The sequence below is a fragment of the Hemitrygon akajei genome, chromosome 32 (assembly GCF_048418815.1).
Source record: "Hemitrygon akajei chromosome 32, sHemAka1.3, whole genome shotgun sequence".
NCBI classification, from domain to species: domain Eukaryota; kingdom Metazoa; phylum Chordata; class Chondrichthyes; order Myliobatiformes; family Dasyatidae; genus Hemitrygon; species Hemitrygon akajei.
In genome coordinates, this window is record NC_133155.1 from 3,340,747 (window position 1) to 3,368,413 (window position 27,667).

At 39.4% G+C, this 27,667-nt stretch overlaps 1 protein-coding gene across 1 annotated transcript; it reads right to left on the minus strand.

Annotated features, from left to right (window-relative positions):
- Nucleotides 1-2,651: 2,651 nt before the first annotated feature.
- On the minus strand, nucleotides 2,652-26,612 carry LOC140719636 (stathmin-like). Its single transcript, XM_073034388.1, has 5 exons — nucleotides 26,589-26,612; nucleotides 21,760-21,835; nucleotides 10,250-10,413; nucleotides 7,166-7,357; nucleotides 2,652-3,014 (listed from the first exon to the last, which is right to left on the minus strand). Exons 2-5 carry the CDS (start codon nucleotides 21,770-21,772, stop codon nucleotides 2,952-2,954), a joined length of 432 nt encoding a protein of 143 aa, XP_072890489.1. The 5' UTR covers nucleotides 21,773-21,835; nucleotides 26,589-26,612; the 3' UTR covers nucleotides 2,652-2,951.
- Nucleotides 26,613-27,667: the final 1,055 nt, after the last annotated feature.

The following is a 27,667-nucleotide window of genomic DNA, read 5'->3' on the forward strand; positions in this document are numbered from 1 at the left end:
CAATTAGAAAATTACAGTTGAGAAATCCATTTTTATGATCCACTTTCAACTCTTTCATTTAAACAAAAAGATATTAACTCTTGTGTAAGTGTACCACTATACTTCAACCAAATTGTAGGACCTCATTGACAATATACTATTTGGCTGTTGAAGGCTTCACAAATTAGATCTAGTCATGTATGATCTTGCATTTTAAGCTCCTGTCAACCAACCTTCTTCACAAGGAGGATAATTTCAAAATTCATGTTTCTGCCAATTACAGAGAAGACAGAGAATGGTACAGAAGTCTACCATTTGTACCAGTAAAAAAAAAGAAGGGATCCAAACAAATTTAGGTATGTATAAAGATACATATTTGATCACTGGCATTTTTGGATATAAATAATAAAGCAGAGGACTGCTAGTTAGTGAGTATATTTTGATATATAAAAGGGAGTAGAAAATGTTTGTTTTCACAACTGCTATGACATTGATAAGTAACCTTTGCCAACTAAACCCAATAGTACAAACTATATGTATCACATTCAGGTTTGGTGCATGATCTGTTAAAACATTAGGATACAGTTTCAGCATTCTATTGTGCTTTAGCAATAGCACTGTCATTTATAAAATCAGGAGGTTCATAGGTGGGGTAGATACACTTCTTCCTAGGATAGGGGAATTTAGAAATAGAGGGTAAAGTTTTAAAGTGGGGGTTGGGCAGTTTCTGTGCTGTATGGCTCTACGATTATTTCTGCTTTTCTGTGAAAAAAAACAAATGTTGAAAATACTCAAAGTCAGAGAGCATGAATTGAGAAATGTTGGATTAGAAGTCAAAACATGGATTATCATGCTTCAAGTATTGTGCCTTTCCAGTATTTTCTGCCTTTGTTAAATTCCACACTGTTACACAGGTGAAAACAATGATGAAGAATCATTACTTTGATAAAAGACTGTGCAGCCCACAACTTTGGGAACTGGCAGCATGACAGATCAACATTTTTGAATGAAAAAGACAGGTTTACACATGGGCTTCATGAAGTCTGACTATAAAGAATTGCGTACAATGGTCAACCACATTTCAATGCAGGAAAAGGAGATATCTAATGCATATCAATGCAGAATATTGAAATATGTTAGGCACCATTTGAACAAAAAAATTAACTTATCATATCAGATAATTGATAACTACACACATTTCACGCTCTCTTCTCACTGATACCATCGGGAAGAAGGTATAAGAGCCTCAGGGTCCCCACCACCAGGTTCAGGACTAGTTACTACCCTTCAGCCATCAGGCTCTTGAAACAAAGGGGATAACTTCAATTGCCCTTTCATTGAATTGTTCCCATATCCTATGGACTCTCTTCAAGGTCTCTTCATCTTGTGTTCTCGATGTTTATTGCTTACTTGTTATTAGTATTTCTTTCTCTTTACACTGTGCCTTTTACACACTGGTTGAACACTCAAGCTAGTGTAGTATTCCATTGATTCTATTATGGTTATTATTCTTTTATGATTTTATTGAGTATGCCTGCAAGAAGATGAATCTCGGGGTTGTAAATGGTGACATATACTTTGATAATAAATTTGATTTGAACTTTGACCAGATGCATTTTTTTTAAAAAATGCACATATTTTCCTTTCACAAACTGCATGAATACACCTATATAACTATAAACACAAGAGATTATGCAAATACAAGAAACCCAGTGTCCTCCAGTATTTTGTACATGTTCCTAAGGTCGTCATAGATAGGGGTAGTAGTGAGGATAAGTTCCCACTATCAATTAAATGTTCCCAAGGGAGTATGTCTCAAATAGCCTTTTTATTGTCAAATATTTGTCAAATAGCCTGACAAATGTATCAGTCTCTGAAGTTCCTTTGGATTCATCAGCTGTGAGAAGGGCAGCCAATTACATGTGCAACAGCTTGCCCTCCATATTGTACTGCCTGGCTTGTGTATGATATCTAGGATGTACCATCCATGGTTGACCCAACCAACAGAATGTCTCACTTATTTCAGTTTTGAATGCTTGCACTCAGAGTTAGCTTGTTGAAACCTTCCAATGGATCAGGCAGCATCTATTGATGTTTTCAATATTTTCTGTTTCCTATTTCCAGAACCAGTAGTATTTCACTTTCCATTTGTCAGGGTTCAGACTAGGTTAAACATGATCAATAAATCATGTTTACACATTCAATATTCCAATTAGAATGAAGCCAAATAACTGCATTCTCCTGAGTTGTAGGGATCATGGCGCGACAAACAAATAGGGAAGTTTTGCAGGATTTTTTTTTTGTAATTGGGCTTTATGTTTGGAGCTACTGTATGTACATTTAGGATCAAGATATTCAAACATATTGAATTTTGAGAAACCTTAATCTGCTGATCCCCAAAAACCTTTACAAACTTTTGAAAAATTCCTACCATTCAATATTTCCATCATGAAAAGTTTCAATTTAAATTCGACCCACAGGACAGAATGCTAATGGCGCAAAAAAAACACCCACCACACTTGCCTCAGACACAAACGTGCATTGTCTACGCACAATCTAAAATGAATTAGAAGCAAAAATAAGTTGATGTAGGCAGGAATTATTCACTTTTATTTAGAGATTGCATTTAGGCATGTTACACACCAAGACTAAAAATATAACATTTAGCATGACAGATATCCTGGGCAAAATAGTTGAAAACAACACTATTTCTGTGTAGTATAGGCAATGCAAAAGTAGAAAAGATGCCTTAGGGCAGACAATACTTAGAGTGAATAGTATCCCAGATTTTCCCCCATCTGTTCTTCCCTGTCCCTCCCCGAAACCACCCACCTCCCAATTCAAAAACTAGGTATGTTCTTATTCTTGGCCACCAATTTTAATAGCATTGTAAAAGAGTTGCACTCAACACTTTGGCTGCAAGTGCTCTTTAAAAACTATTTGAATGCATTCAATTACTAGAGCAGACAATGTTAAACAATTGCTTCAGTTTCCTTGCTCTCTTTGTTCTTTCTCACTTCCTCTAGGTGCTTGTCCTAAATTGTACAAAGAGAAGTTTTATTTGGAAAATTGCTCAACAATATTATTTTCTGCTACAAAGTACAAACTTGTGAATAACTAGATTTTGGATGGATCAATTCTAAATTTTATAGATGAGGTCATATCAGACATTTAAATTTATAGGCTGACACAACAGTACAGCAATTAGTAGTGTTGCCTCACGGTTCCAGGAATCTATCAGTGTTGAGGTCTCCTATGATGACCGCACTAGCTTTTCTGCCTGGTGCGCTGATTTCCACCCACATTCCAAACATGCGCGGGGTGGGTTACTGACTCTAGCATGGGTCTGGAGTTAAATAGCCTTACCTGTGTTATGTTGCTTATTAATGGGATGTCCTTCAGATGACTTGTTTTTATTAATATTTTCTCTAACATGCCATTTAACCTACCAACATAACTTTAGGATGTGAAAGGAAACAGGGAAGCTAGCAAAAACCAAAATAATGGGAGGAATATGTTGTTTCAGGGATTAGTTGTGTTCGGATTGGTGAAAGAAGTGCTGTCCAAAGTAACAGAAGGAAAATTAGAGGACTTGAATCTTATCGTCTCTTTCTTTAACCCAGGGATTCCCAACCTGGGTCCCATAAACCCCTCAGTTAATGGCAAGGGTCAATGGCATTAAAAAGGTAGGCAGCCCCTGCTTTAACCACTGTGAACCAATAATCTTTCCTATGTGCTGTACTAGGATTTACGGTGTCTATAAAAAGTATTCACCCCCTTGGAAGTTTTCATGTTTTATTGTTTTACAACATTAAAACAGAGTAGATTTAATTAGGCTTTTTTGACACTGATCAACAGAAAAAGACCCTTTCATGTCAAAATGAAAACAGATCTGTACAAATTAATTACAAATATAAAACCCAAAATAATTCATTGCATAAGTATTGACCCCCTTCAAGCCAGTATTTACTAGATGCACCTTAGGCAGCCTTGAGTCTGTGTGGGTAGGTCTCTATTAGCTTTGCATATCTATCTAGACACTGCAAATTTTCCCCATTCTTCTTTACAAAATTGCTCAAGCTCTGTCAGATTGCATGGTGATCATGAGTGAACAGTCCTTTTCAAGTCCAGCCACAAATTCTTAATTGGATTAAGATTTGGACTCTAATTTGTCCATTCCAGGACCTTAACTTTGTTGTTTTTAAGCCACTCCTGTGTAACTTTGGCTTTATGCTTGTGGTCATTGTTTTGCTGGAAAACAAATCCTTCCCCCAAGTCAAGAGTTCTCTTGCAGACTGCATCAGTTTTTCCTTCAAGATTTCCTGTATTTTGCTTCATTCATTTTACCCCTTACTTTCACAAGCCTTCCAGGGCCTGATGCAGTGAAGCATCCCCATAGCATGATGCAGCTACCATCATGTTTCATGGTAGGGACACTGGTGTTTTTGATGATGTGCGGTGTTTAGCTAATGCTAAAAATAGTGTTTAGTCTGATGGCCAAAAAGCTCAATTTTGGTTTCATCAGACGTAGAAACTTCTTCCAGCTGATTTCAGAGTCTCCACGTGCCTTCTGGCAAACTCTAGCTGAGATTTCATGTGAGATTCCTCTCCACTCCCCTAACAGTGGCTTTCCCTTTGCACTCTCCCATAAAGCTGCAACTAGTAAAACACCCAGGCAACAGTTGTATGTGCAGTCTCTTCCATCTCAGCCGTTAAAACTCCTCTAGAGTTGTCATAGGTCTCTTGGTGGCCTCCATCACTAATCCCCTTCTTGCATGGTCACTCCATTTTTGAGGACAGCCTGCTCTAGGCAGATTTACAGCTGTGCCATATTCTTTCCATTTCTTAATAACTGACTTAACCGTACTCCAAGGGATTAGTCAGTGATTTGAAAATTTGTTTATATCCATCTCCTAACTTGCACTTTTCAATAAACCTTTCTGTGGAGCTGCTTGGAGTGTAATTTTGTCTTGACAGTGCAGTTTTTGGCAGGATACTGGCTCACCAGCAGTTGGACCTTCCAGATATTTTTACTACAATCAATTGAAACATCTTGACTGCACACAACTGATCTCTATTTAACTAATTATGTGACTTCTAAGACCAATTGGCTGCACCAGTTATGATTTGGTGTGTCATATTAAAGGGGGTGGATATTCTGCAATCAATTATTTTGTGTTTAATATTTGTAATTAATTTAAATCACTTTGTAGAGATGGTTTCACTTCGACACGTCTTTTTCTGTTGATCAGTGTAAAAAAAACCCAAATTAAATGTTCTGTGATTTAATGTTGTAAAACAATAAAACATGAAAACTTCCAAGGCAGGTGATAATTTTTATAGGCACTGTATTTATAAACTTCTTAAAAGGTCTTCAAGTAATAATAAAATTGTTATTATTCATTTTATTAAACAGTGTTCAGACCAACATCTTCAACCAAACAACACATGCTTTGAGAAAGGACTCATTACCTCAGGAATGGAACTGGAAAAGGCAAAAAGGCATGGAAATCCATCTTAGGAGTTTATGAGGCTTAAGTGATGTTAATTTATGTATAATCTTTAATTATCGGTGAACTCAAAGTCACTCTATTACTGCAGTGCTGAACAGCGTTATTTTCATTAATATTAACAATTTAGTCAGAAAACTCTTCAAAAAGAAGGGTCGATACGTAAATAGATGCTTGTAAACAGATCATTTAAGTGTTGGAGTAGTTAAAAAGAACTACTCTTCTTCCCCGTTCACCATACACCTTCTATTTGTCTAACTGTCATGTTCCTTCAGCAAATTAGGACAAAGATCAGTTATTAATTTCCCACATGTACTCTAACAATTCAACAAATTACAGAGGGAAAAACTACAGTGGCAGATATTGGGATATTCAGTAAAAGAAATGGAGTTTCGTCAAGAACCTGGACAAAGCTTGAAATTAGAATTGGAAACCTAAATTTTCAGATTGCTTAAATTCACTAACATGAATATGAAGTTTGAATGTAACAACTGTCCCTATTCAGATTCTCAGAACACATTGAAATTCTTTGTTTTTAAATAGCATCCAACCTTCAAAACATACAGTTGCTGAAATATTAAATCTTACTTTATCTACTGAATGCAATACTGAAATTGTACTTAGACTTAAATGTCCTAAATATATTCATGAAAAAGAACAACTTCAGATTCAAGCAACAAAAGTTTCATTAATAACTGAAGACTTTAACACTCACATCAAAGTTTAAATTATTTATATCTATTGCAAATCATTGATTTATTCGCTTTGAGATGTGGCCAAAATCTGCTATATGCTAACAAATTTTCTTTCAATTGATTATAGGTGTCCCTTCTCAGTAAAGTGATTTAATTGATTCCAAAAGAAAAATTTCAAATGATTAACTTTAATGGCCTTGGGGTAAATCATATTCCCATCTCTCTTTTGCCTTTATGAGTAACAGATCTAAATGAATTCTTTAACATGAAACCTGCGGTCCAAGAGATGCAATCAAATGATTTGTCAGCTCTCTGGTCCTTCTTAGCTAAGAGGAAGAAAAATAATATTCCTTTTTAGTTTCTCCAAAGGTACCTCACTTGTTCCAGCAAGATGCTTCCTTACAACTTGGTATTGTTGCTAATTAACCATGTCTTATCATCCCAGATGGAATGCATGAGACATTTATTGGTATTACTTTAATTTGTGGTGGTTCTCAGCAAGGTAGTGTCATATTTAAGCAATAGTTCCAGGCTGACTAAAATTCTTTTTCTCCAAGTAATAATCAACAGTACAATGAGTATAGGCAATTGTGCAATTTGTCTTGTGGCTGCATTATTAATGAACATTTCAACACACTTTCAAGGACCACTTGTAATCTACAGTAAACTAAACAGATGAGTAAGGTCCAAAGTTTTATCCATGCTCCCACTAATTGTTACATACCTAAATCCTTCATTTATAAGTTAGATAATGCAACAATGAAAAGCTGTAAGAACCCATCTCGATTTATATGAAAGCAAACATCATAGGTTTGGGTCTGAGAGCTGCTAGCTCCCACAGAAACATGTCATCTACTCTCAAAGCTTAATTGAAGGAATAAGCTTTAAAAAACTGGAAAACAAAATTCCTGCAGTAACCCTGGAAACTAAGCCATTCTGAATTTTACCTCCACTAGGAAAAAAAAATTAAAGTTAACTTGCCTTCTCACGAAGGCGCTCAAGCCTAGCAGCTAACTGGGCCTCACGGTTTTCCTTAATGAGCTCCATCTTGGAAGTCAGTCTTTCTTCTACCATTTTGCTGAATTTGTTATTGTCTTCAATTGCTCTCTGAAGCACTTCCTTTACATGTTCCTGTTTTTCAGCCAACTGCTTCAGAACCTCTGCTTCATGTGACTAAGGGGGAAGAATAGAGATCAATTGTTCAACTGAACATTGACACTACAAGAGTTGTTTTACTAATTCAGTGATACAAGTCACCAAATGGGACAAAGCAATCAGTGAAGAGAAATAGTTTGAATCAGAAAATAGTTACAATGGGTATGCTTCAATATCTTCAGAACTTTTTTATCTGACAAATCTGTGTCAGATATGGAAGGAAACCACTTAAAATTGAATAAAAGTAGTACGCATTAAGGACAGAAAAAAACCCAGAAAAGACACAAACTCGGGAAACATGAAATAAGTATTTTGCATGGACTCTCAAAATTAAAAACATGCTAGTGTGCTTCCTTTGACTACTTGCTCTTTTACTACTTATTTCCAGATGCAGATCAAACCTTTCTCTTTATCTTCACAATAGTCTTGCATGCAATAATGCTGAGTACATCTGTCCACACCACAAGTTAAAAACAGTATTCATGAAACCATTCATCATACAGTATAGTATATCATGTTATGGATGTTTAAACTCTGAAATGTGTTTAATTCCGAGGTAATCTCAATATGCAAATTTTAAAAACTACTGCCTAGTACTGGTAATAGTAACAACATAATCAATACTTACAATATTACCAATATTTTTGCAATAGTAAGTATATAGTAGCAAGGATGTGGTCTACAAATTACAACAGGAGATAGAAAATGCATGACAAAACGGCAACGGTAGAATGGTCATGGGGATTTCAATATGCAGGTAGATTGGGAAAAATCAGGTAGGTGCTGGATTCCAAGAGAGGGAATTTCTCGATTGCCTATGATATGGCTTTTTTGAGCAGCTTGTGGTTGAGCCCACTGGAGGATCAGCTAATCTGGATTGGGTGTTGCACAACGAACCAGAATTGATGAAAGAGCTTAAGGTAAAATAACTCATGAGGGGCAAGTGATCATAATATGATTGAAATCACCCTGAAATTTGAGAAGGAGAAGCTAAAATCAGATGTGTCAGTATTAGAGTGGAGAAAAAGGAATTAGAGAGGTATGAGAGAGGAGTTGGCCAGAATTGATTGGAAACAAACATTGGCAGGGATGATGGCAGAGTAATAATGGTTGGAATTTCTGGAAGCAGTTCCGAAGGCACAGGATATATACATCCCAAAGACGAAGGAGTACTCTAAAGGCAAGATAACACAACTATGGCTAACAAGAGAAGTCAGAACCAACATAAAAGCCAAATAGAGGGCAGAAAATAGAGCAAAAATTAGTGGGAAGTTAGATAGAACCATAGAACACTACAGCACAGTACAGCCCCTTCAGCTCTCCATGTTGTGCCAACCCATATAATCCTTAAAAAAAAAGTACTAAACCCACACTATCCCATAACTTTCCATTTTTCTTTCATCCATGTGCCTGTCCAAGAGGCTCTTAAATACCCCTAATGTTTTAGCCTCCACCACCATCCCTGGCAAGTCATTCCAGGCATTCACAACCCTCTGTGTAAAAAACTTACCCCGATGTCCCCGCTAAACTTCCCTCCCTTAATTTTGTACATATGCCCTCTGGTGTTTGCTACTGGTGCCCTGGGAAACAGGTACTGACTATCCACCCTATCTATGCCTCTCATAATCTTGTAGACCTCTATCAAGTCCCCTCTCATTCTTCTACGCTCCAAAGAGAAAAGTCCCAGCTCTGCTAACCTTGCTTCATATGACTTGTTCTCCAATCCAGACAACATCCTGGTAAATCTCCTCTGCACTCTCTCCATAGCTTCCACATCCTTCCTATAATGAGGTGACCAGAATTGAACACAATACTTTGGTGCGGTCTCACCAGAGATTTGTAGAGTTGCAACATGACCTCTCTACTCTTGAACTCAATCCCCCTGTTAATGAAGCCTAGCATCCCATAGACCTTCTTAACTACCCTATCAACCTGTGCAGCGACCTTGAGGGATGGATGGATTTGAACCCCAAGGTCCCTTTGTTCATCTACACTCTTATATTGACCATTAATCCTGTACTCAGTCTTCTGGTTTGTCCTTCCAAAATGCATCACCTCACACTTGTCCGGATTGAACTCCATCTGCCATTTTTCTGCCCAACTCTGCAGCCTGTCTATATCCTCTTGCAACCTTCGACAACCTACAGCTCCATCCACAACTCCTCCAATTTTCGTGTCATCCGCAAACTTACTCACCCATCCTTCAGCCTCTACATCCAGGTCATTTATAAAAATCACAAATAGCAGGGGTCCCAGGACAGATCCCTGCGGCACTCCACTAGCAGCTTTGGGGCCCTTATCTTAGAAAGGATGTGCAGAAACTGGAGAGGGTTCAAAGGAGGTTTACAAAAATGATTGGCCTGTTCAAATGATTGAACAGCTTGTCAAATGAAGAGTGCTTGATGGATCTGGACATGTATTCACTAGAATTCAGAAGAATGAGGGGTGACCTAATTGAAACCTATCGAATGGTGAAAGGCTTTAATAGATTGAATGTGGAGAGGGAGTTTCCTATGGTGGGAGAGTTTAAGACCAGAGGGGCACAGCCTCAGAATTAAGCGACGTCATTTTAAAAGGGAGATGAAGAAGAATTTCTTAAGCCAGAGAGTGGTGAGTATGTGAAATTCTTTACCATAGGCAGCTGTGGAGGCCAAGTCTTCATGTATACTTAAGCCAAAGGTTGATAAGATTCTTGATTGGTCAGGGCATAAAGGGATACAGGGAGAAGGCAGGAGAAATTGGATCAGCCATGATGAAGTGGCGGAGCAGACTCGATGGGCCAAATGGCCTAATTCTGCTCCTATATCTTAAGGTCTTGTATTTTTAGTTCCACCCCACTGTGACTTAGACAGACTCTTCAGTGCCTATGTTTAAGTTCTTATTAGTTCAGCTCATATTCTATATTAATACCTTTCGTCTGTTTTCTGCAGCTTCCAATTTTTTTTGAAGATCTTCAAGTGATCGATCTTTCTTGGGAGAAAGAGGAAACTCTGGAATTGTTTCAGCTGTAGGGCTCAAAATGATCTCAAAAGCTTGGCCTGAAGAACGTCTGTCTAGTTCCTTTACTTTAATATCTGAAATAAGAGTTGTTTCTCAACAAATAAAAGACATAAGTCCTTAAAAGGACATAAATCCTTAAGTTGATTAATTGCACATGTTTGGATCTACAGAATACATTTGATAGTTATATGAATAGTAGTAGATTATATATAATATAGAGAGGATTTTACTAAGAATAAGTAGCCTTAAAAGAGAAATCAGAAGTCTTTGAAGTACTCAATAAAACAGGCATCTGTGGAAAGAGGCCAACTGATATTTTCTTAAAACACATTCACTATACAAGAGGAAACTCTCTGGCCTATCAGGCCTTTCACCTTCTGTTAATTAATACCATTCATTGAGTCATAGAAAAGTAGAGCATAGAAACAGGCACTTCAGCCCATCTAGTCTCTTAAATGTTGACATTGAGCTCACATGCACAACTTGCCCCGGCAGCTCCTTCCACACGCTCACAACCCTGAGTGAATAAGTTTCCCCTCATGTTCCCTTTAAACCTTTCACCCTTAACCCATAACCTCTTGCTGTAGTTCCACCCAATCTCAGTGGAAAAAGCCTGCTTGCATTTACCCTATCTATACCCGTCATAATTTTGTATACCTGTCAAACCTCCTCTCAATCTTCCCCATTCCAAGGAATTAAGTCCTAACCTATTCAATTGTTCCATATAACTCAGATCATCCAGACCCAGCAACATTCTTGCAAATTTTCTCTGTACTCTTTCGACCTTATTTACATATTTCCAGTAGGTAGGTGACCAAAACTGCACACACAATACTCCAAATTAGGTCTCAGCAATGTCTTACACAACTTCAACATAACATCCCATCTCCTGCACTCAATACTTTGATTTTTGAAGGCCAATGTGTCAAAAGTTTCTTTACGACCCTATCAACCTGTGATGCCACTTTCAATTAATTAAGGATCTGCATTCCCAGATTCCTTTGTTCTACCGCACTCCTCGGTGCCCTATCATTCACTGTGTAAGATCTATGCTGCTTGGTCCTACCAAGTGTAACACCTTGCACTGCTCTGCAATAAATTCCATCTACCATTTCCAACTGGTCCAGATCCCAATGCAAGCCACGATAATCTTTTTTGCTGTTCACTACAGTGTAGTGACTATACCCCCAATCTTAATAATAAGCACTTTATTGATCCCGTGGGAAATTCTTTCTCTAAGCAACATTTAAAAACACACTTAGCAGTGTGCAGGCTTAACTAATAATGTCCGGAATAATAATATACACAATAATTTTCCAATGTACAATGATAATGTACAAAATAATAAAACAGAGACTATTGCACTATGATGTGTGTTCTCCTATCGCACAGAGATGAACTGTTGTATATGCTTATTGCATATATTGGTGTCATCCGCAAATCTGCTGATCCAGTTAACCATATTATCATCCAGATTGTTGATATAGATGACAAACAACAATGGAACCATGGCACTCCACTACTCACAGCCCTCCAGTCAGAGGCAACCATCTACTATCATTCTGTCTTCTCCCACAAAGCCATTGTCTAATCCAATTTACCATCTCACCTTTAATACCGAGCAACTGAACCTTCTTGACCAACGTCCCATATGGGACCTTGTCGAATCCCTAACTAAAGTCCATGTAGACAACATCCACTGCCTTATCTCCATCAACATTCCTGGTAACTTCCTCAAAAAACTCTAGAAATCTGGTTAGACACGACCTACCATGCACAAAGCTATGCTGACTATCCTTAATCAGTCCATGTCTATCCAAATACTCTTATATCTGGTCCCTGAAAACACCTTCCAAATAACTTTCTCACTACTGTTGTCAGGCTTACTGGCCTATAATTTCCTGGATTATGTTTGGAGCCTTTCTTAAACAGTGGAACATTGACTATCCTCCAATCCTCTGGAACGTCACCTGTCGCTAAGGATGACTTAAATATCTTTGTTAGGAATCTGGTAATTTCTGCACTTGCCTCCCATAGGGTCTGAGGGAATACTTTGTCAGGCTTGGGGGACTTATCCACCCCAATTTGCCTCAAGATAGCAAACACCTCCTCCTCTGTAATCTATATAAGGGTCCATGAAGTTGATGCCGTTCTATAGACTCTGTGTCTGTTTCCTGAGTAAATACAGATGCAAAAAATGCATTTATGACATCCCCATCTCTTTTGGCTCCACACATGGATTGCCATTTTGAACTTTCAGAGGACCAATTTTGTCCCTTGCAATCATTTTGCTCTTATCATATGTATAGAATCCCTTAGGATTCTCCTTCACCTTGTTTACTAACCAACCTCATGCCTTCTTTTAGCCCTCCTGATTTTTTTCTGAAGTGCTCTCTTGCATTTCTTATACTCCATAAGCATCTCATTTGTTCCTACCTGCCTATACTTGCAATGCACCTCTTTTTTTTTCTTAGCCAGGGCCTCAATTTCCTCCTCATTTCTCTCACATGCCCACCATGAATTCCCCTTTAGTTACTTTTCCTACTTACTTTCAGTAAGGGGCAATTGACAGTCACCAATTAACCTACCAGCAAGTGCTTGAAATATGGGAGGAATACCCACATGATCATGAGCAGAATCTGCAAACTCCACAGATAATACCATAGGATCCCTGGCACTACAAGACAGTAGGAGTACTAACAACTAATCTACCTGGCACTACAAGACAGTAGGAGCACTAACAACTAATCTACCTTGGCATCCTTCTTTTTATTTCAAAATTTCCAGGTTTTTTTTGGTTTACCAATTAAAAGACACATTAATTCTAAGAGCCAGTTATGCTACAGGATATGAAATATTATATAATTTGGTTTGTCGAACATTTCATACTGAATGGGGACTAACCAGTTTCTCAGTGCACTTTTCTTGCTTTCATAAACCATTGTCCATTTATGGTGCATGAATGAAAATCTGTTTTACATTCTGGCTCTTTTACAGCAGTCTGCCCTCAAATGGTACTTTTTGCCTCGATTGTTGTTACCTCTAACATCAAATTACAGCTACTGATTTGGGAAAATAATAAATTCATTTTGATATATATTGTTATAGAAGTCTAGTATAAACCTTCCTCGATAACTTCAAAGTTCAAAAGTACATTTGTTACCAAAGTATGTATACTATATACAACCTTGAGATTTCCAAGTTGTTGAAGTATATGATGAAAACAAAACTGTTTTCAACAATTACAATTAAAACTTGTTTTAAATAACAATTGTTAACTTAATTTGAAAGTACTCTGTGGTACATGAATTGTTATAAAGCAGTTCTTATAAAAGGCTCAACAGTTTGTTTTTTCCTGCCTAATGCTGCCCAAGTTGCTTTACTTCCTGTTACTTGTTCTTCATTTTACAAATACTAATTAAAACTTATCAAGTATAAGAGAGACGAAAATGGTGGCACTGCATGCATGGAGAGAATCAAAATTATCAAGCAGTAAATTTATTCCCAAAAGGGTTAACCAGATATATGGGACCTATTTTTGTATTTCAAATCAACACACACAAAATGCTGGAGGAGCTCAGCAGGCCAGGCAGCATCTATGGAAAAGAGTACAGTCGACGTTTTGGGCCAAAACCCTTCACACCCAAAATGATCAACACCTCTGAGCATGCATTGCATATCCTTGCTTAGTCATGTAGGCAGATTCACCTCCTGCAGTTATATCCAAGCCCTCACTGCTGTGGCCATGCTGTGAAGCAGAGCAGTTCTGTGGATGCCAATTAATCCTCAGGTGATGGAACTGGATTCACTGGCAAACCCCAAGACTATTCAGTTGCAATGCACAGATGTGCAAATTAGGAACACTGACATAGTCAACAATTTTCATACAAACTGCAACCCCTCTCCCCTCCACTTACATGTAGGAATGTCTCAATTTGTGATTAATCATGATCTCAAACTCACCAATTCCCACCACTTATCACTTTTCCGTCTCAGGATCCCCTCCCTAATCCTTGGTTGTGTTCCTCCTTACCATTCCACCTTGTACCATTCCTAATGATACAAGGCATTGACACCAATCTTCTTCCAGAGAATTAGGGTGTTCAGCAGCAGTTGTCATGATTGGCCCCTTGCTCTGGTCAGGTAATAAAGGGGCCAATCACTCTAATTCTCTAAACCGGGCTTGATCACATTTAATTATACACAAGGCTGTTGGCAGCTTACTGTAAAGACTGTCTACTGCATCTGCTGATTTCTTGTCCAAGATGACTTTGCAGATGATACCATGAAAAGAGAGTGCTTTGAAATCAGTGGACTGTAATTAATGAAGTTTAATAAAAATAGGGCACCAGACTAACAGGATTTAAACAAATACAGTAAAACTGCATTAATCCATACACTCAGGACATTGACTATGTCAGACTGGTAGATCTGCTAGACTACTGGACGTTATTCCTATTGAATTTACAGAGCTGTGAATGCAGCCCAGTCCATTCCACAAACTGTCCACTAGCTCTGTCCACATCTCCCACTATCTCAGGAAAGTAGTAAACACTGTTCCCTTTAAGCTGCACAGGTGCAGTAACTAAAATGCTCCTACGCACATGGCGGACCAATCGATTCAAAGAGAAAGACCGCTTTGGGGAGAAGAGTTTAAAACAGGAGCGTTTCACGGGATCGGCGCATTAGCAGCAGACCAATCAATTCACGATTCATTAGCAGGAGCAATTAAAAGTAAAGCAGGGTCCAAGTAGGGTGGTCATTATTGAATGGACCAGTATAGGAGTGGGAACTTGCAGCTTTGGATTATTGATTACCTGACTGGCAGACCACAGTACGTGCGCTTGCAACACTGTGTGTCAGACAGAGTGGTCAGCAGCACTGGGGCTCCACAGGGGACTGTCCTGTCTTCCTTTCTCTTCACCATCTACACCTCGGACTTCAACTACTGCACAGAGTCTTGCCATCTTCAGAAGTTTTCTGATGACTCTGCCATAGTTGGATGCATCAGCAAGGGAGATGAGGCGGAGTACGGGGCTACAGTGGGAAACTTTGTCACGTGGTGCGAGCAGAATCATCTGCAGCTTAATGTGAAAAAGACTAAGGAGCTGGTGGTGGAGCTGAGGAGGGCTAAGGCACCGGTGACCCCTGTTTCCATCCATGGGGTCAGTGTGAACATGGTGGAGGATTACAAATACCTGGGGATACGAATTGACAATAAACTGGACTGGTCAAAGAACACTGAGACTGTCTACAAGAAGGGTCAGAGCCATCTGTATTTCCTGAGGAGACTGAAGTCCTTTAACATCTGCGGGACGATGCTGAGGTTCTATGAGTCTGTGGTGGCCAGTGCTATCATGTTTGCTGTTGTGTGCTGGGGCAGCAGGCTGAGGGTAGCAGACACCAACAGAATCAACAAACTCATTCGTAAGGCCAGTGATGCTGTGGGGGTGGAACTGGACTCTTTGACAGTGGTGTCTGAAAAGAGGATGCTGTCCAGGTTGCATACCATCTTGGACAATGTCTCCCATCCACTTCATAATGCACTGGTTAGGCACAGGAGTAAGTTCAGCCAGAGACTCATTCCACCAAGATGCAACACTGAGCGTCATTCCTGCTTGTGGCCATCAAACTTTACAACTCCTCCCTCAGAGTGTCAGACACCCTGAGCCAATAGGCTGGTCCTGGACTTATTTCCACTTGGCGTAATTTTCTTATTATTATTTAATTATTTATGGTTTTATATTGCTATATTTCTACAGTATTCTTGGTTGGTGCGACTGTAACGAAACCCAATTTCCCTCGGGATCAATAAAGTATGTCTGTCTGTCTGTCTGTTTGGCGAAGAGGCACAGGTAAGGCTTGTGTAGTGTTTGAATAAAAAGTCACTAAATTACAGCTAATTAAATAAAGTAGGGTGGTGCAGGATCATGTAATGTGCTGCAGCTGTATGATGTGGGAGCTGGCGGACCATTGTGGGTCCTGGTGACCACATCTGCAGCAAGTATTGGCTTTTCGAGGAATTCAGGCTCAAAGTTGATGACCTGGAATGTGAGCTTCAAACACTGTGACACATCAGGGAGGGGGAGAGTTACCTGGATTCTCTGTTTTAGGAGGTAGTCACACCCGTTAGATTAGCTGCCTCAAATACGGTCTGTGATCAGTGACAACAGGGTGTGGCTGCGATGAGGTGGGTAGTAGGGTCCAAGAGACAGTGCCGGAGGAACCTCAGCCCTTGAGCTTGTCCAACAGTCTGAGATTCTTGTTCCCTGTGTGGATGAGAGTGGGGGCTGTAGGAAGGATGAACAACTGACTGTGGCACTGTAGTTCAGGGAACTATTCAAGAGGGTGGAGAGAAGAGAAATGTGGTAATTGGGGGTAGTGTTATCAGGGGAATAGACAGAGTTCTCTGTCGCAGAGATGGAGTGTCCCGAAGGCTGTGTTGACTGCCTGGTGCCCGGGTTTGCGACATTTGTATGACCTGCAGAGGAATTTGCAGTGGGAGGGGAAAGATCCAGTTGTCGTGGTCCATATGGATACCAATGACAGAGGTAGAATGAGCAAAGACATTTTGTTGAGGGAATTTGAGCTGCTAGGGACCAAGTTAAAAAGCAGAACCATAAAGGTAGTAATCCACACACACAAAATGCTGGTGGAACACAGCAGGCCAGGCAGCATGTATAAGGAGAAGCACTGTCGTCGCTTCGGGCCGAGACCCTTCAGGGCTCTCTGAGCCTCGTGCAAATTGGCATAGGGTCAAGAAGATTAGAGAGTTAAATGCATGGCTCAAGGATTGGTGTGGGAGAAGTGGGTTTGAATTCATGGGAAATTGGCACCAGTATTGGGGACAGAGGGAGATATACCAATGGGAAGGGCTCCACTTGAATTGTGATGGGACCTGGATCCTAGCGAATTGCATAACCAGGGCTGTGGATAGGGCTTTAAACTAAATATTAGGGGGTGGGTTCAACAGATTGGAGAAGTATGGATAAAGTAAAAAAGGAAAGTGTGGATCAAGATAAAGAAAAAGCAAAAAATAAACAAGAGAAAAGTAAGAGTGGAGTCAAGTGTAAAAGATTACAAGATTATAAAAAGCACAATGAGTGTAAGGGCACTTTATTTGAATGCCCATAATATTTCAATCAAGTTCTGTGAACTTGTGGCACTAGTCAGTACAAAGATGTATGTTTTAGTGGCCATTACAGAGATGTGGTTGCAGGGTGGAGAGGATTGGGAATTAAATATCCAAGGATTTCAGATAATATGGAAGGATAGGCAGGAAGGTAAGGGAGGTGAAGTAGCACTCTTAATTAAGGATGAGATCAGGGTGATAGTGAGAGATGATATAAGATCTAAGGAGCAGAATGTTGAATCCATCTGGGTAGAGTTTAGGAATAGTAAAGGAAAAACAAATCACTGGTGGGAGAGTTTATTGGCCACCGAATAATAACATGACAGTGGCACAGGCAATAAACAGAGAAATATCTGAGGCATGTAAGAATGGAACAGCAGTTATCATAGGGAACTTTAACTTGCACATAGATTGGGTGAATCCTTTATAGAATGCATCTGTAATGGCTTTCATGAACAGCACGTTACTGAACCTACAAGGGAACATGCTATCTTAGATGAGACAGGTAAAATTAGTGATCTTGTAGCTAGGGATCCTCTTGGAAAGAGTGATCACAGTATGACTGAATTTCTCATATAAATGGAGGGTGCAATAGTTCGATGGAAAACCAGTGGATTATGCCTAAACAATGCAGACTACAATGGGATGAGGGAGGATTTAGCTAGTGTAGACTGGGAACACAGGCTATATGGTGGGACAGTTGAGGAACAGTGGATGACTTTCAATGAGATTTTTCATGGTGCTCAACAGAAGTATATTCCAGTTAAAAGCAAGGACAGTTAGGGTAGGGAGGGCCTGCCTTGGATAACTAAGGAAATAAAAGACAGCATCAAACTAAAAGCTCATGATACAAAGTCGCCAGGAGTAGTGGGAAACTGGAAGATTGGGAAAACTTTAAAAAGCAACAAAGTACCACTAAGCAAGTGATAAAGAAAGGAAAGCTAGATTATGAAAATAAACTAGCTCAAAATATAAAAAAGGATAGTAAAAGTTTTTATAATTAGATAAAGCAGGAAAAGGTGGCTAAAGTGAATGTAGGTCCCTTGAAGGACGAGAAGGGGGAGTTGATATTGTATAATAAGAAAATGGCTGAGGCTTTGAATTACTGTTTTGTTTCAGTCTTCACAGTGGAGGACACATCTAATATGCCAAAGATAGATGTTAAGGATGTGATGGGAGGTGAGTACCTTGATATAAAAGCTATCACTAATCAAACTTGTGGGTCTAAAGATAGACAAGTCCTCTGGTCCTAATGGAATGCATCCTAGGACACTGAAAGAAATGGCAGAAGTTATAGTAGAGGCTTTGGTGACCATTTACCAAAATTCTCTGGACTCTGGGCAGGTCCTGGCAGATTGGAAGATGGCGAATATCATGCCACTGTTCAGAAAAGGGTCTAGGTAAAAGGCAGGTAACTATCGTTAGTTTAACATCTTAGTTGGGAAATTGCTTGAAGCTATCAAAGATGAAATAGCAAGGCATCTGGAAAGAAATGGAACCATAAGGCAGATGCAGCATGGATTTAGCAAAGACAGGTCCTGTTTGACAAACTTACTGGAGTTCTTTGAGGATATATCAAGTGTAGTGGATAGAGGGGAACGGATGGACGTTATTTACTTGGATTTCCAGAAGGCTTTCAATAAGGTGACACGTAAAAGACTTATCCATACAATAAGGATACATAGAGTTGGGAGTAATATATTAGTATGGACAGAGGATTGGTTAACTAATAGAAAGCAGAGAGTTGGGATACATGGGTGTTACTCTGGTTGGCAATCAATGGTGAGTGGGTGCCGCAGGGGTCGGGTGCTGGGCCCGTAACTGTTCACAATATACAGTGACGATCTGGAAGAGGAGACCAAGTGTACTGCACCCAAGTTTGATGACAATACTAAATTGAGTGGAAAAGCAAATTGTGCAGAAGATACGGAAGTTCTGCAGAGAGATATAGATTGGTTAAGTGAGTGGCAAGGGTCTGGCAAATGGAGTACAATGCTGGTAAATGCGAGGTCATTCACTTTGGAAGGGAAAATGAAAGAGCAGATTATTATTTGAAGGGTAAAAAAATTGCAGCATGCGGCTGTGCACAGGGACTTGGGAATGCTTATGCATGAATCACAAAAGGTTGGTTTGCAGAAGTAGCAGGCTATCAGAAGCCAAATGGAATGTTGGCCCTTGTTGCGAGAGGGATTGAATTTAAGAGCAGGGAGATTATGCTGCAACTGTACAAGGTACTGGTGAGGCCACACCTGGAGTACTGCATGCAGTTTTGGTCTCCTTACTTGAAGAAAGATATACTGGCTTTGAAGGCGGTGCAGAGGAGGTTCACCAGGTTGATTCCAGGAATTAGGGTGAGGCGACACTTCAACTGTGAGTCTGCTGGGGTCATATACTGTGTTTGGTGCTCCCGGTGTGGCCTCTTGCGTATTGGTGAGACCAGACATATATTGGGAGACCACTTCGCTGAGCATCTACGCTCCATCCACCAGAAGAAGCAGGACCACCCATTTTAATTTCACTTTCCACTGCCTCCTCCATTGCTGGGATAAGGCCAACAACACCTTATATTCTGTTTGGGTAGCCTCCAACCTGGTGGCATGAACATTGATTTCTCAAACTTCCAGTAATGCCCCCCCTTCACCACTTCCCATCCCTTGTCCCTCATGTTATCTCCTTGCCCACCCATCGCCTCCCTCTGGTGCTCATGAACATCAATTTCTCAAACTTCCAGTAATGCCCCCCCCTTCACCACTTCCCATCCCTTGTCCCTCATGTTATCTCTTTGCCCACCCATCACCTCCCTCTGGTGCTCCCTCCCCCGTTTTTCTTTCTTCCATGGCATTCTGTCCCTTTCACCAACTTCCTAGCTCTTTGCTTCATCCCTCCCCCCCCCCCAAGTTTCACCTATTACCTGGCGTTTGTCTCTTCCCTCTCCCCAGCTTTCAAATCTACTCCTCAGCTTTTTTTCTCCAGCCCTGCCAAAAGGTTTCAGCCCATAACATTGACTATACTTTTTTTCCATAGATGCTGCCTGGCCTGCTGAGTTCCTCCAGCATTTTGTGTGTGTAACTTTGACCTTCTGTCGTCAGGCAGATGGTACCACAGTATAAGGTGGAGGACTGTTAGGCTGTGAGACTTCTGAACATCCTGCTACCACTCCAGTACACAATATACATGACTGTGTCAGTAGCATTATTCTTTTGTGTACAGTATTTTACTCTACGTCTTATATGCACTTTATGTCAACATCTACAAAAATTTTAATCTGTTAATATTATTTTATGTAGCGGCTTCTACGGGGCTAACCAAAGATGTTATTGCCTTTTTTAAACATATTTTTTACGATTGCAAGACCTTGCTAGATATTAAGGACCGGAAATATTGGAGGTCTACAACATGAGTGAGTTGCTTGTTGGTGGAGAAACTGAAGGAGCTGGACTTGGTGCAGATTGTACTGCTACCTGTATCAGAGAGGCATTGAAGGAGTCAGTGCACCGAGGCAGTGTGCAGTCTAATAGCGAGTGATTGTCTTAGTCGCTCTTCTTGTGGTCACAAGACACTCTTGTACATTATTAATGTGAAATGCTGCGTCCATTTCACTGATCTATTGGCAGACGGTAGAGGAAATGCATGGGCTTGGTTATAGCAAGGACTAGGCATCAAGCTGCCGTGTCATCTGTTTACTGCCGCCCAGGAGAGAGGCATTGGGAGTTGGCGTGCTCTACTGGAGTGCTGGGGTAATAAGGCGCAGCATCCAATCTGCCCCCCAGAGTTTGTTCGGCAAAAGACAAACTGTATTGTATTCAACTGCAGACTGCTGCAATGTTAATGGACTCCGGAACTTGGGCTATTTTTTTTGTGTGACTGTATTTTACTGCTATCTTATATGTGCTATATGTGCCTTGTGCTGTGAATGACTGTAGATACTGTGATTTGCATCGTGGCCCCAGAGCACTGGATCAAAGCACTTGTTTCCGTGCTGTGTGATTCTAAACATAATAAATATTCAGGAATGTCGGTTATCAGAGCAGTGGGCTCCCCCCTTAAGGGCAGGAACTATCCAGTACATGAACTTGCTCATGTCGAAGACCGTATAGTTTTAGGACTGCCTAATCACAAGCATCCCCAGGCCAACATGGTCCTTACAATATTCCAAAAGGAGTGTTACACAGGAAATGACATCAGCCCAAAAGATCCTGATGTGGAAATCCCAAAGAAAATTGCACGATTTTACAGCAGGACATCCCAATATGTAGAATAACACACACCAAACTGAGATCACACTTACCAGTACAAGCCATGTTCTTTAGAGAGAACACAGAACTAAGTTCTACAACTCAGGAAAAAGTTCAGTGCAAGAGAATCTGTAAAATGAGCATAAAAGAAATCAGAACAATACTCAATTCTGAAATTTGTTCAAAGCAGCAAGTCAGATTAAAGCAATTACAATAAAAGCTGCATTGAATACTAATCTGCCTATTGTTAAATCACAACACAGTGATTCAACAATGATGCATGTTAAAGTGACTTCATAACAGTAAAACGTTCCAATGCACTTAGCAAGTTTGGCATCCATAAAAACAAAATTGTTGAGCCATAGAAATTATTAGGGCAGATGAAATGGTTTTGAGAATTCCTAATTTTACAGCCAAAGCAGCAAAAAGCATACACACTGATCATTAAGCATTTAAAATTGGGAACATGCAAGAAGTCAGAATTGTTAAAACACAAAGTTTTTAAATATTTGTGCATTTGTGGAAATTACAGAAATGGAGAAGAGATTACATGAAGTTTTGAACTGAGAGCTAATGCAATGCAGCATACAAAAAGGTATAAATGAATGCAAGAATTGGAGAATTAAAATATGGATACAAAGTTTTGGATGAATGGTCGAGTAGAGAGATAACAGGGAATGGATATAGCTTCCAGCAGATAAATTGAAGTAGTGTTGGAGCCAGGTTATTTTGCAGAGGTAGAATTAGCCTTGGCAATAGTATGGCTTTCAATAATTTAGGGACTATACCACATCATTTGTACAAATTATGAGTTTATGTCCCCCATATTCCATCTTACAAATAACAAAAAGATCCATTTATATCTGCTTTCCATTTCCAGTGGTCTGTAAATCCTCTATCCTCCACAATATATTACTTCCTCATGTTTTCTTGTGCACAATAATCTCTGATGGAGCACCTTCTGAAAATTTTAGTGCATCCATTACTGTTCTTTATTCAAACTGCATGTTATTTCTTTAGAGCACTGTGCAGTTGTCACTACTGTCAACGCAGAATTGGCCACTGCACGCCAGGCAGGTCATTCAGATCAATTTCAAGAGGTTAATTCCTCATGAGGGTTCATCTACTGTCTGGAAACTATATAATTCAGGCTGCCAATTCTATCAGTGGTGATGCTGTTGAGGCACAGATGGGCAGTGAAGATCTTCTTCCAGATTGCAGGGTGGAAAACAAAAGTCCAAAGATCCCTAGGGTTCCAGTGCTGGAGTAGAAAGAGAATCGATGCTAATGATTCTCAGACTGGAATCTGTTAGATAAAACTTGCAAGAAATATATTTTCTATCTCCAAAAAAACACAACTATGCATGCCATATCTTCATTTTAAAGACTTTACTTTCATCTGCAATAAAGAGAAAATTATACATAAAATTTGTCTTATAGTCTGGGCAGTTTGCTGCACAATTCTTTGTGATTATAAAATTAAATGTTCTCCTGAATTCTGAAGAGAATAATTTCAAGTTCAATAATCCTGTGAGCTCAGAATCCTCTTGTGCTTCTCTTCCAGGCAATGGATCCAACATGGTTCTCTATACAGTACTGTGCAAAAATCTTAGGCATATATATCAGGAGCCCAAGACTTTTGCACGGTAAAGTAGTAATTTTATGCATTGCATATACTGCTGAAAAAAAAATTCATGACATAGGTGAGTGATGATAAATCAGATTCTGATATGGGTCTCTATTATGTACTGAGAGTGGGAAGGGGGCAGGGAGAGAAGAACCATTGTTAGGAAAAGGGGAAAGGAAAGGGAGGCACCAGAGAGAGGTTCTGTAGTGATCAATAAACCATTTGTTTAGAATCAAATGACTTTGCCTGGTCTCTCAGAGCTGAGTATGTCTGCACCAGTGCTACCTCCTCCACCAGCACTCCTTCACTGCCACCTGTACCACACCCCTCCCACGGCACTCCACGCTCGCCATTCCCAACATCTTTTGTTCCCATGAGGAAATCTGCAGATGCTGGAAATTCAAACAACAGGACGAAGGGTCTCGGCCCGAAACGTCGACAGTGCTTCTCCCTATAGATGCTGCCTGGCCTGCTGCGTTCCACCAGCATTTTGTGTGTGATCTTTTGTTCCCACCAGATTTACAAACTTACTCTCTAAAGTCTTAGGCCCCCTAGCTATATATACACTGTGCATGCTTAAGACTACTGCACAGTTCTATAAATCTCCAATTTTGAATAAATCTAGCATGAATCAATTTAAAATATTAAGTACTGTACACACTTAATTATAAAATGATATTACTGGTGTTAATCAAATGGTCAAATGAAATAATAACAAATTTGCCTTCAATCTACTTTCCAAAATTACTTCTTTCACTAATGCACTGCCAGTAATAACATAGAAACTAGAAGTGTGAACTGTAAAACAATCAGAATTTGAGGGGAGGGAAAGTGAAATAAATAATTTCCACAGAAACTTCTTGTGAGGTCTGTATTTCAGACTTTTAATCACAATCACAAAGAACTGTACCAGAGAATATTGACCCAAATCTCAATTTTACTTGATTTTGTCCAATATTTAGAATTAGCAGAACAAATAATTCTCAGCACTGATGCTTTTACTTTAGCAGTTACACTATTGATAGTTCAGTCATAGCTGCTAAAAAAAATTTCAACTGAGAAAACAACATGAAACTGCGTTGTGACATCATTTCTCACTTGATTTTTTAAAATATACTTTTGGAATTGTGGGTGTTATTGACAAAATGTCATCTGATAATAAATGGATAATGCAGACTTTTGGAATGAAACAGCAAGTCTTGATGCAACAAAATCATGTAAACACAAACAACAATCTTTCTTTAACTCGGCAGGTGCTCAATACTGGAATATCATTCTATATCTGAGGATGTTGTCTGATCTACTCCACCAATCTGATTCGTACTCTCTGCAGTTCTTTCTCCATTTCCCAGTACTCTTCTCTCCTTTGGGATATTTATCCAATTCTTGTTTTGTAGGCATTAGATCATATTAAATGACTGTCTAATTATAACCACTCAACAGTACTTCATGTTAGCATTGGCTCCTTTAATAAATGTTAAATCTGTGTAATGTTAACTCTACAGTTAACAGAATCTAGTCTAACGTTACTTCTCCCCCATTTCTACCACCATTCTAACAACTCTATCCTGCCACTTCAAAGACTTCCTAGAAAGCTGAAAATTAGGAGGGAAAACAATACTTCAGCAACAGCAGAAATAAGAATTTGATACCTTTTGTAGATTCCGTGCTTCTGTTTATTAAAACCCAGTATTTCATAAACCATCATTAAAGATTTTTGTACAAGCCACAATCAAGAAATTCTAATTAAAATTGACTTAATAAACTGGTAACAGATACACGAGTGATGTTTAAGAGACATTTAGATCGACACGCAGGGAATCAAGGGATATGGAACTTATGCAGGCAGAAGCCATTTAGTCTAATTTGGCATTGAGTTTGGCACAGACATTGTGGTTCTGTTCCTGCACGGAACTGTTGTATGTTCTAAAACACACTTTATTTCCTCATCTGTAGATGTAGATCTGTAGATACCTACTTGAGTATTTGCAGCAGTCAAACATTGTTTTGTCTCCATTTACTTTCTACGAAAATCCATTCACTCACATTTACTGCCGTAATTTCAACACCTCAACTTCTGTAATATCTAGCACACGCTCAATCATACTAACCAAGCTTTCCTCCCCACATTATTTCCCTTTACTTCAAGATTCAACCATTTATAGATTTCAAAATTGTACCCTATAACCTGTAAGTCAATTGTCAAAAAGGCAACATTACTATATATAGGCCATACTATACTAATCCTAATTGTATACTTCTCTCTAATCTGTAGAACAACTATTCAACAGGACTCAATTCTAACCATTTGCCATCCTCATATCAATAATTACCTCTTTTCCCCAATATGCTGTTTTATTAAAATGTTTAAAAAAAAATTCCATCATGTTAGAAAATAAGCAGGAAACCAATATTACATACATTTTCAATCACCTGAAAAAATGCAATTAGTAAAGAAAAAATAATGATAATGAGTGATTATCCTAAGACCTAGGAAATATATTCTAAATTATCTTTGACCATTAAGTCTAGGAATTTTATTCCAAATTATCTCCATGCCCCTAAAGTTCTTCATTCTAAAAGTTAGACAAAAGGGGGAATTATAGGTAAAAGAAACAATAATCCCTATTTTAGACCGTGTACTCACAGTGGCACACATTGTATTAATTCATAATATATTGTTCGTCATTTCACATTTTTACTGTATATTTTCCAATTGACAAGGTCCAGGATCAATCAAAATAATCAGTGTAATCCACCCACTAAAAATGGGATTAAGAATGAAAAACAGTTCTAATTACATCCAACAGCCAAAGCAGAGATTTACATATTGATATATAAATAAATTATCTAATTATGAACACTTTAGGAAAGGTGCAGCCATTTACCAATCTTGGCAAAATTACCAACAGATTTTACATCAAGTAACCGTAACCCAGAGCTACTTGATAACCCTGGAGGAGTACAACTGTCCCAGTCCCATGTTCAAGATGGGATTTGACTGGAGTACCAGCAAAACTGTCCCAATCCCAGCTGACTCATCCTCAGGGTGGGATTTGACTGAAACCAGCCCGGATGAATGAAGAAGATCCAGCTGGGATCAAATTGGGAAAGAAGTTTGAAATCAAATTTCGTGATGACTATCGAAAACACCAGATGGCTCACAGCCAAGCCAGTGTGGACAAGACGCTGTTTATATAGAAATGCTTATTTCAAGATATAAATCTGTTAAGGGCCAGGAGCGACCCACCATACCAACTTCCTTCTCGTCCGGCCAGGAATTTCTGCCTCGCTCCCCACCAAACGAGCGAGCACGTGGCGCACGGCCCCGCCCCTTTTATTCAAATCAAATCACCTCGCGCCCAACGGCCAACCGCTGCCCACGCCTAAACCGTTAGCTTTCTCTCAAAAGTAAATTGGCCCAGTTGCATTTATAAAGTTTTTGAGATGGGTTGTTCCATTAAACTGTAATATTCCGGTTTTAAATTCAGCTCCACGCTTAACATTTGGGTGGGCGCTGTTAAGGGTTACGTGTCTTTAGAGGGAGGTTGACCATTTTATGTCTCAAGCACGTGATGTGGCTTAAAAATGGCACAAAAAACACAAACACAAGTTACTTTTACATTGAATCACACAAGCTGTTGGCGATGTTAGAACTTCCCCGTGCATGCCCTGCAATATTGGTCTAAAGATTCTTTTAAAATTGTGAGGGTACCATGATGGTTATCTCACACACATTTGACAGGACTACTGCGCCTCTCTTCCAGACCACAACAAAACACACACAAGATACTGAAATCTCAAGCAACAATCTGCGGGAGGAACTCAGATTGATCAACATCTGTGGAAGGAAAGGAGTTTATCACATTTCAGGTGAAAACCCTGCATCAGGTAAGACTTAGTCAACTAGAGGACCATTCAGAAACACCATGCCAGAACTGATCATTTGCTGTGTATGCAATGCCATTACTGCAACATAAGATTTTTAGGCTCCTTCAGGGTGTGAACTGGAGAATGGGTCATGGTACCCAGAGATGCAAAGAACATTAAATATTTCAAGTGATAATTAAAATTCCTTAAGGGACATAATATTGATGGTTATGAAAAGCCATTTGACTCATTTTTTCATTCCCTTTGTTCAGATTTGTGCTTTAAATTTCCCATTACCATGAGTAGCATTGACTCATTATTCATGTAGCCAAGTTAAAAAATCTCACCCTTCATTAGAACCACAGAATTCTAAAGGCCCTTACAAACCACTCTGCCTGTGCTAACCTTGATGGTTCATTTATGTATACACCCTCTGAGTTGTGTGTGGGGGTAGAAAGTAAAAT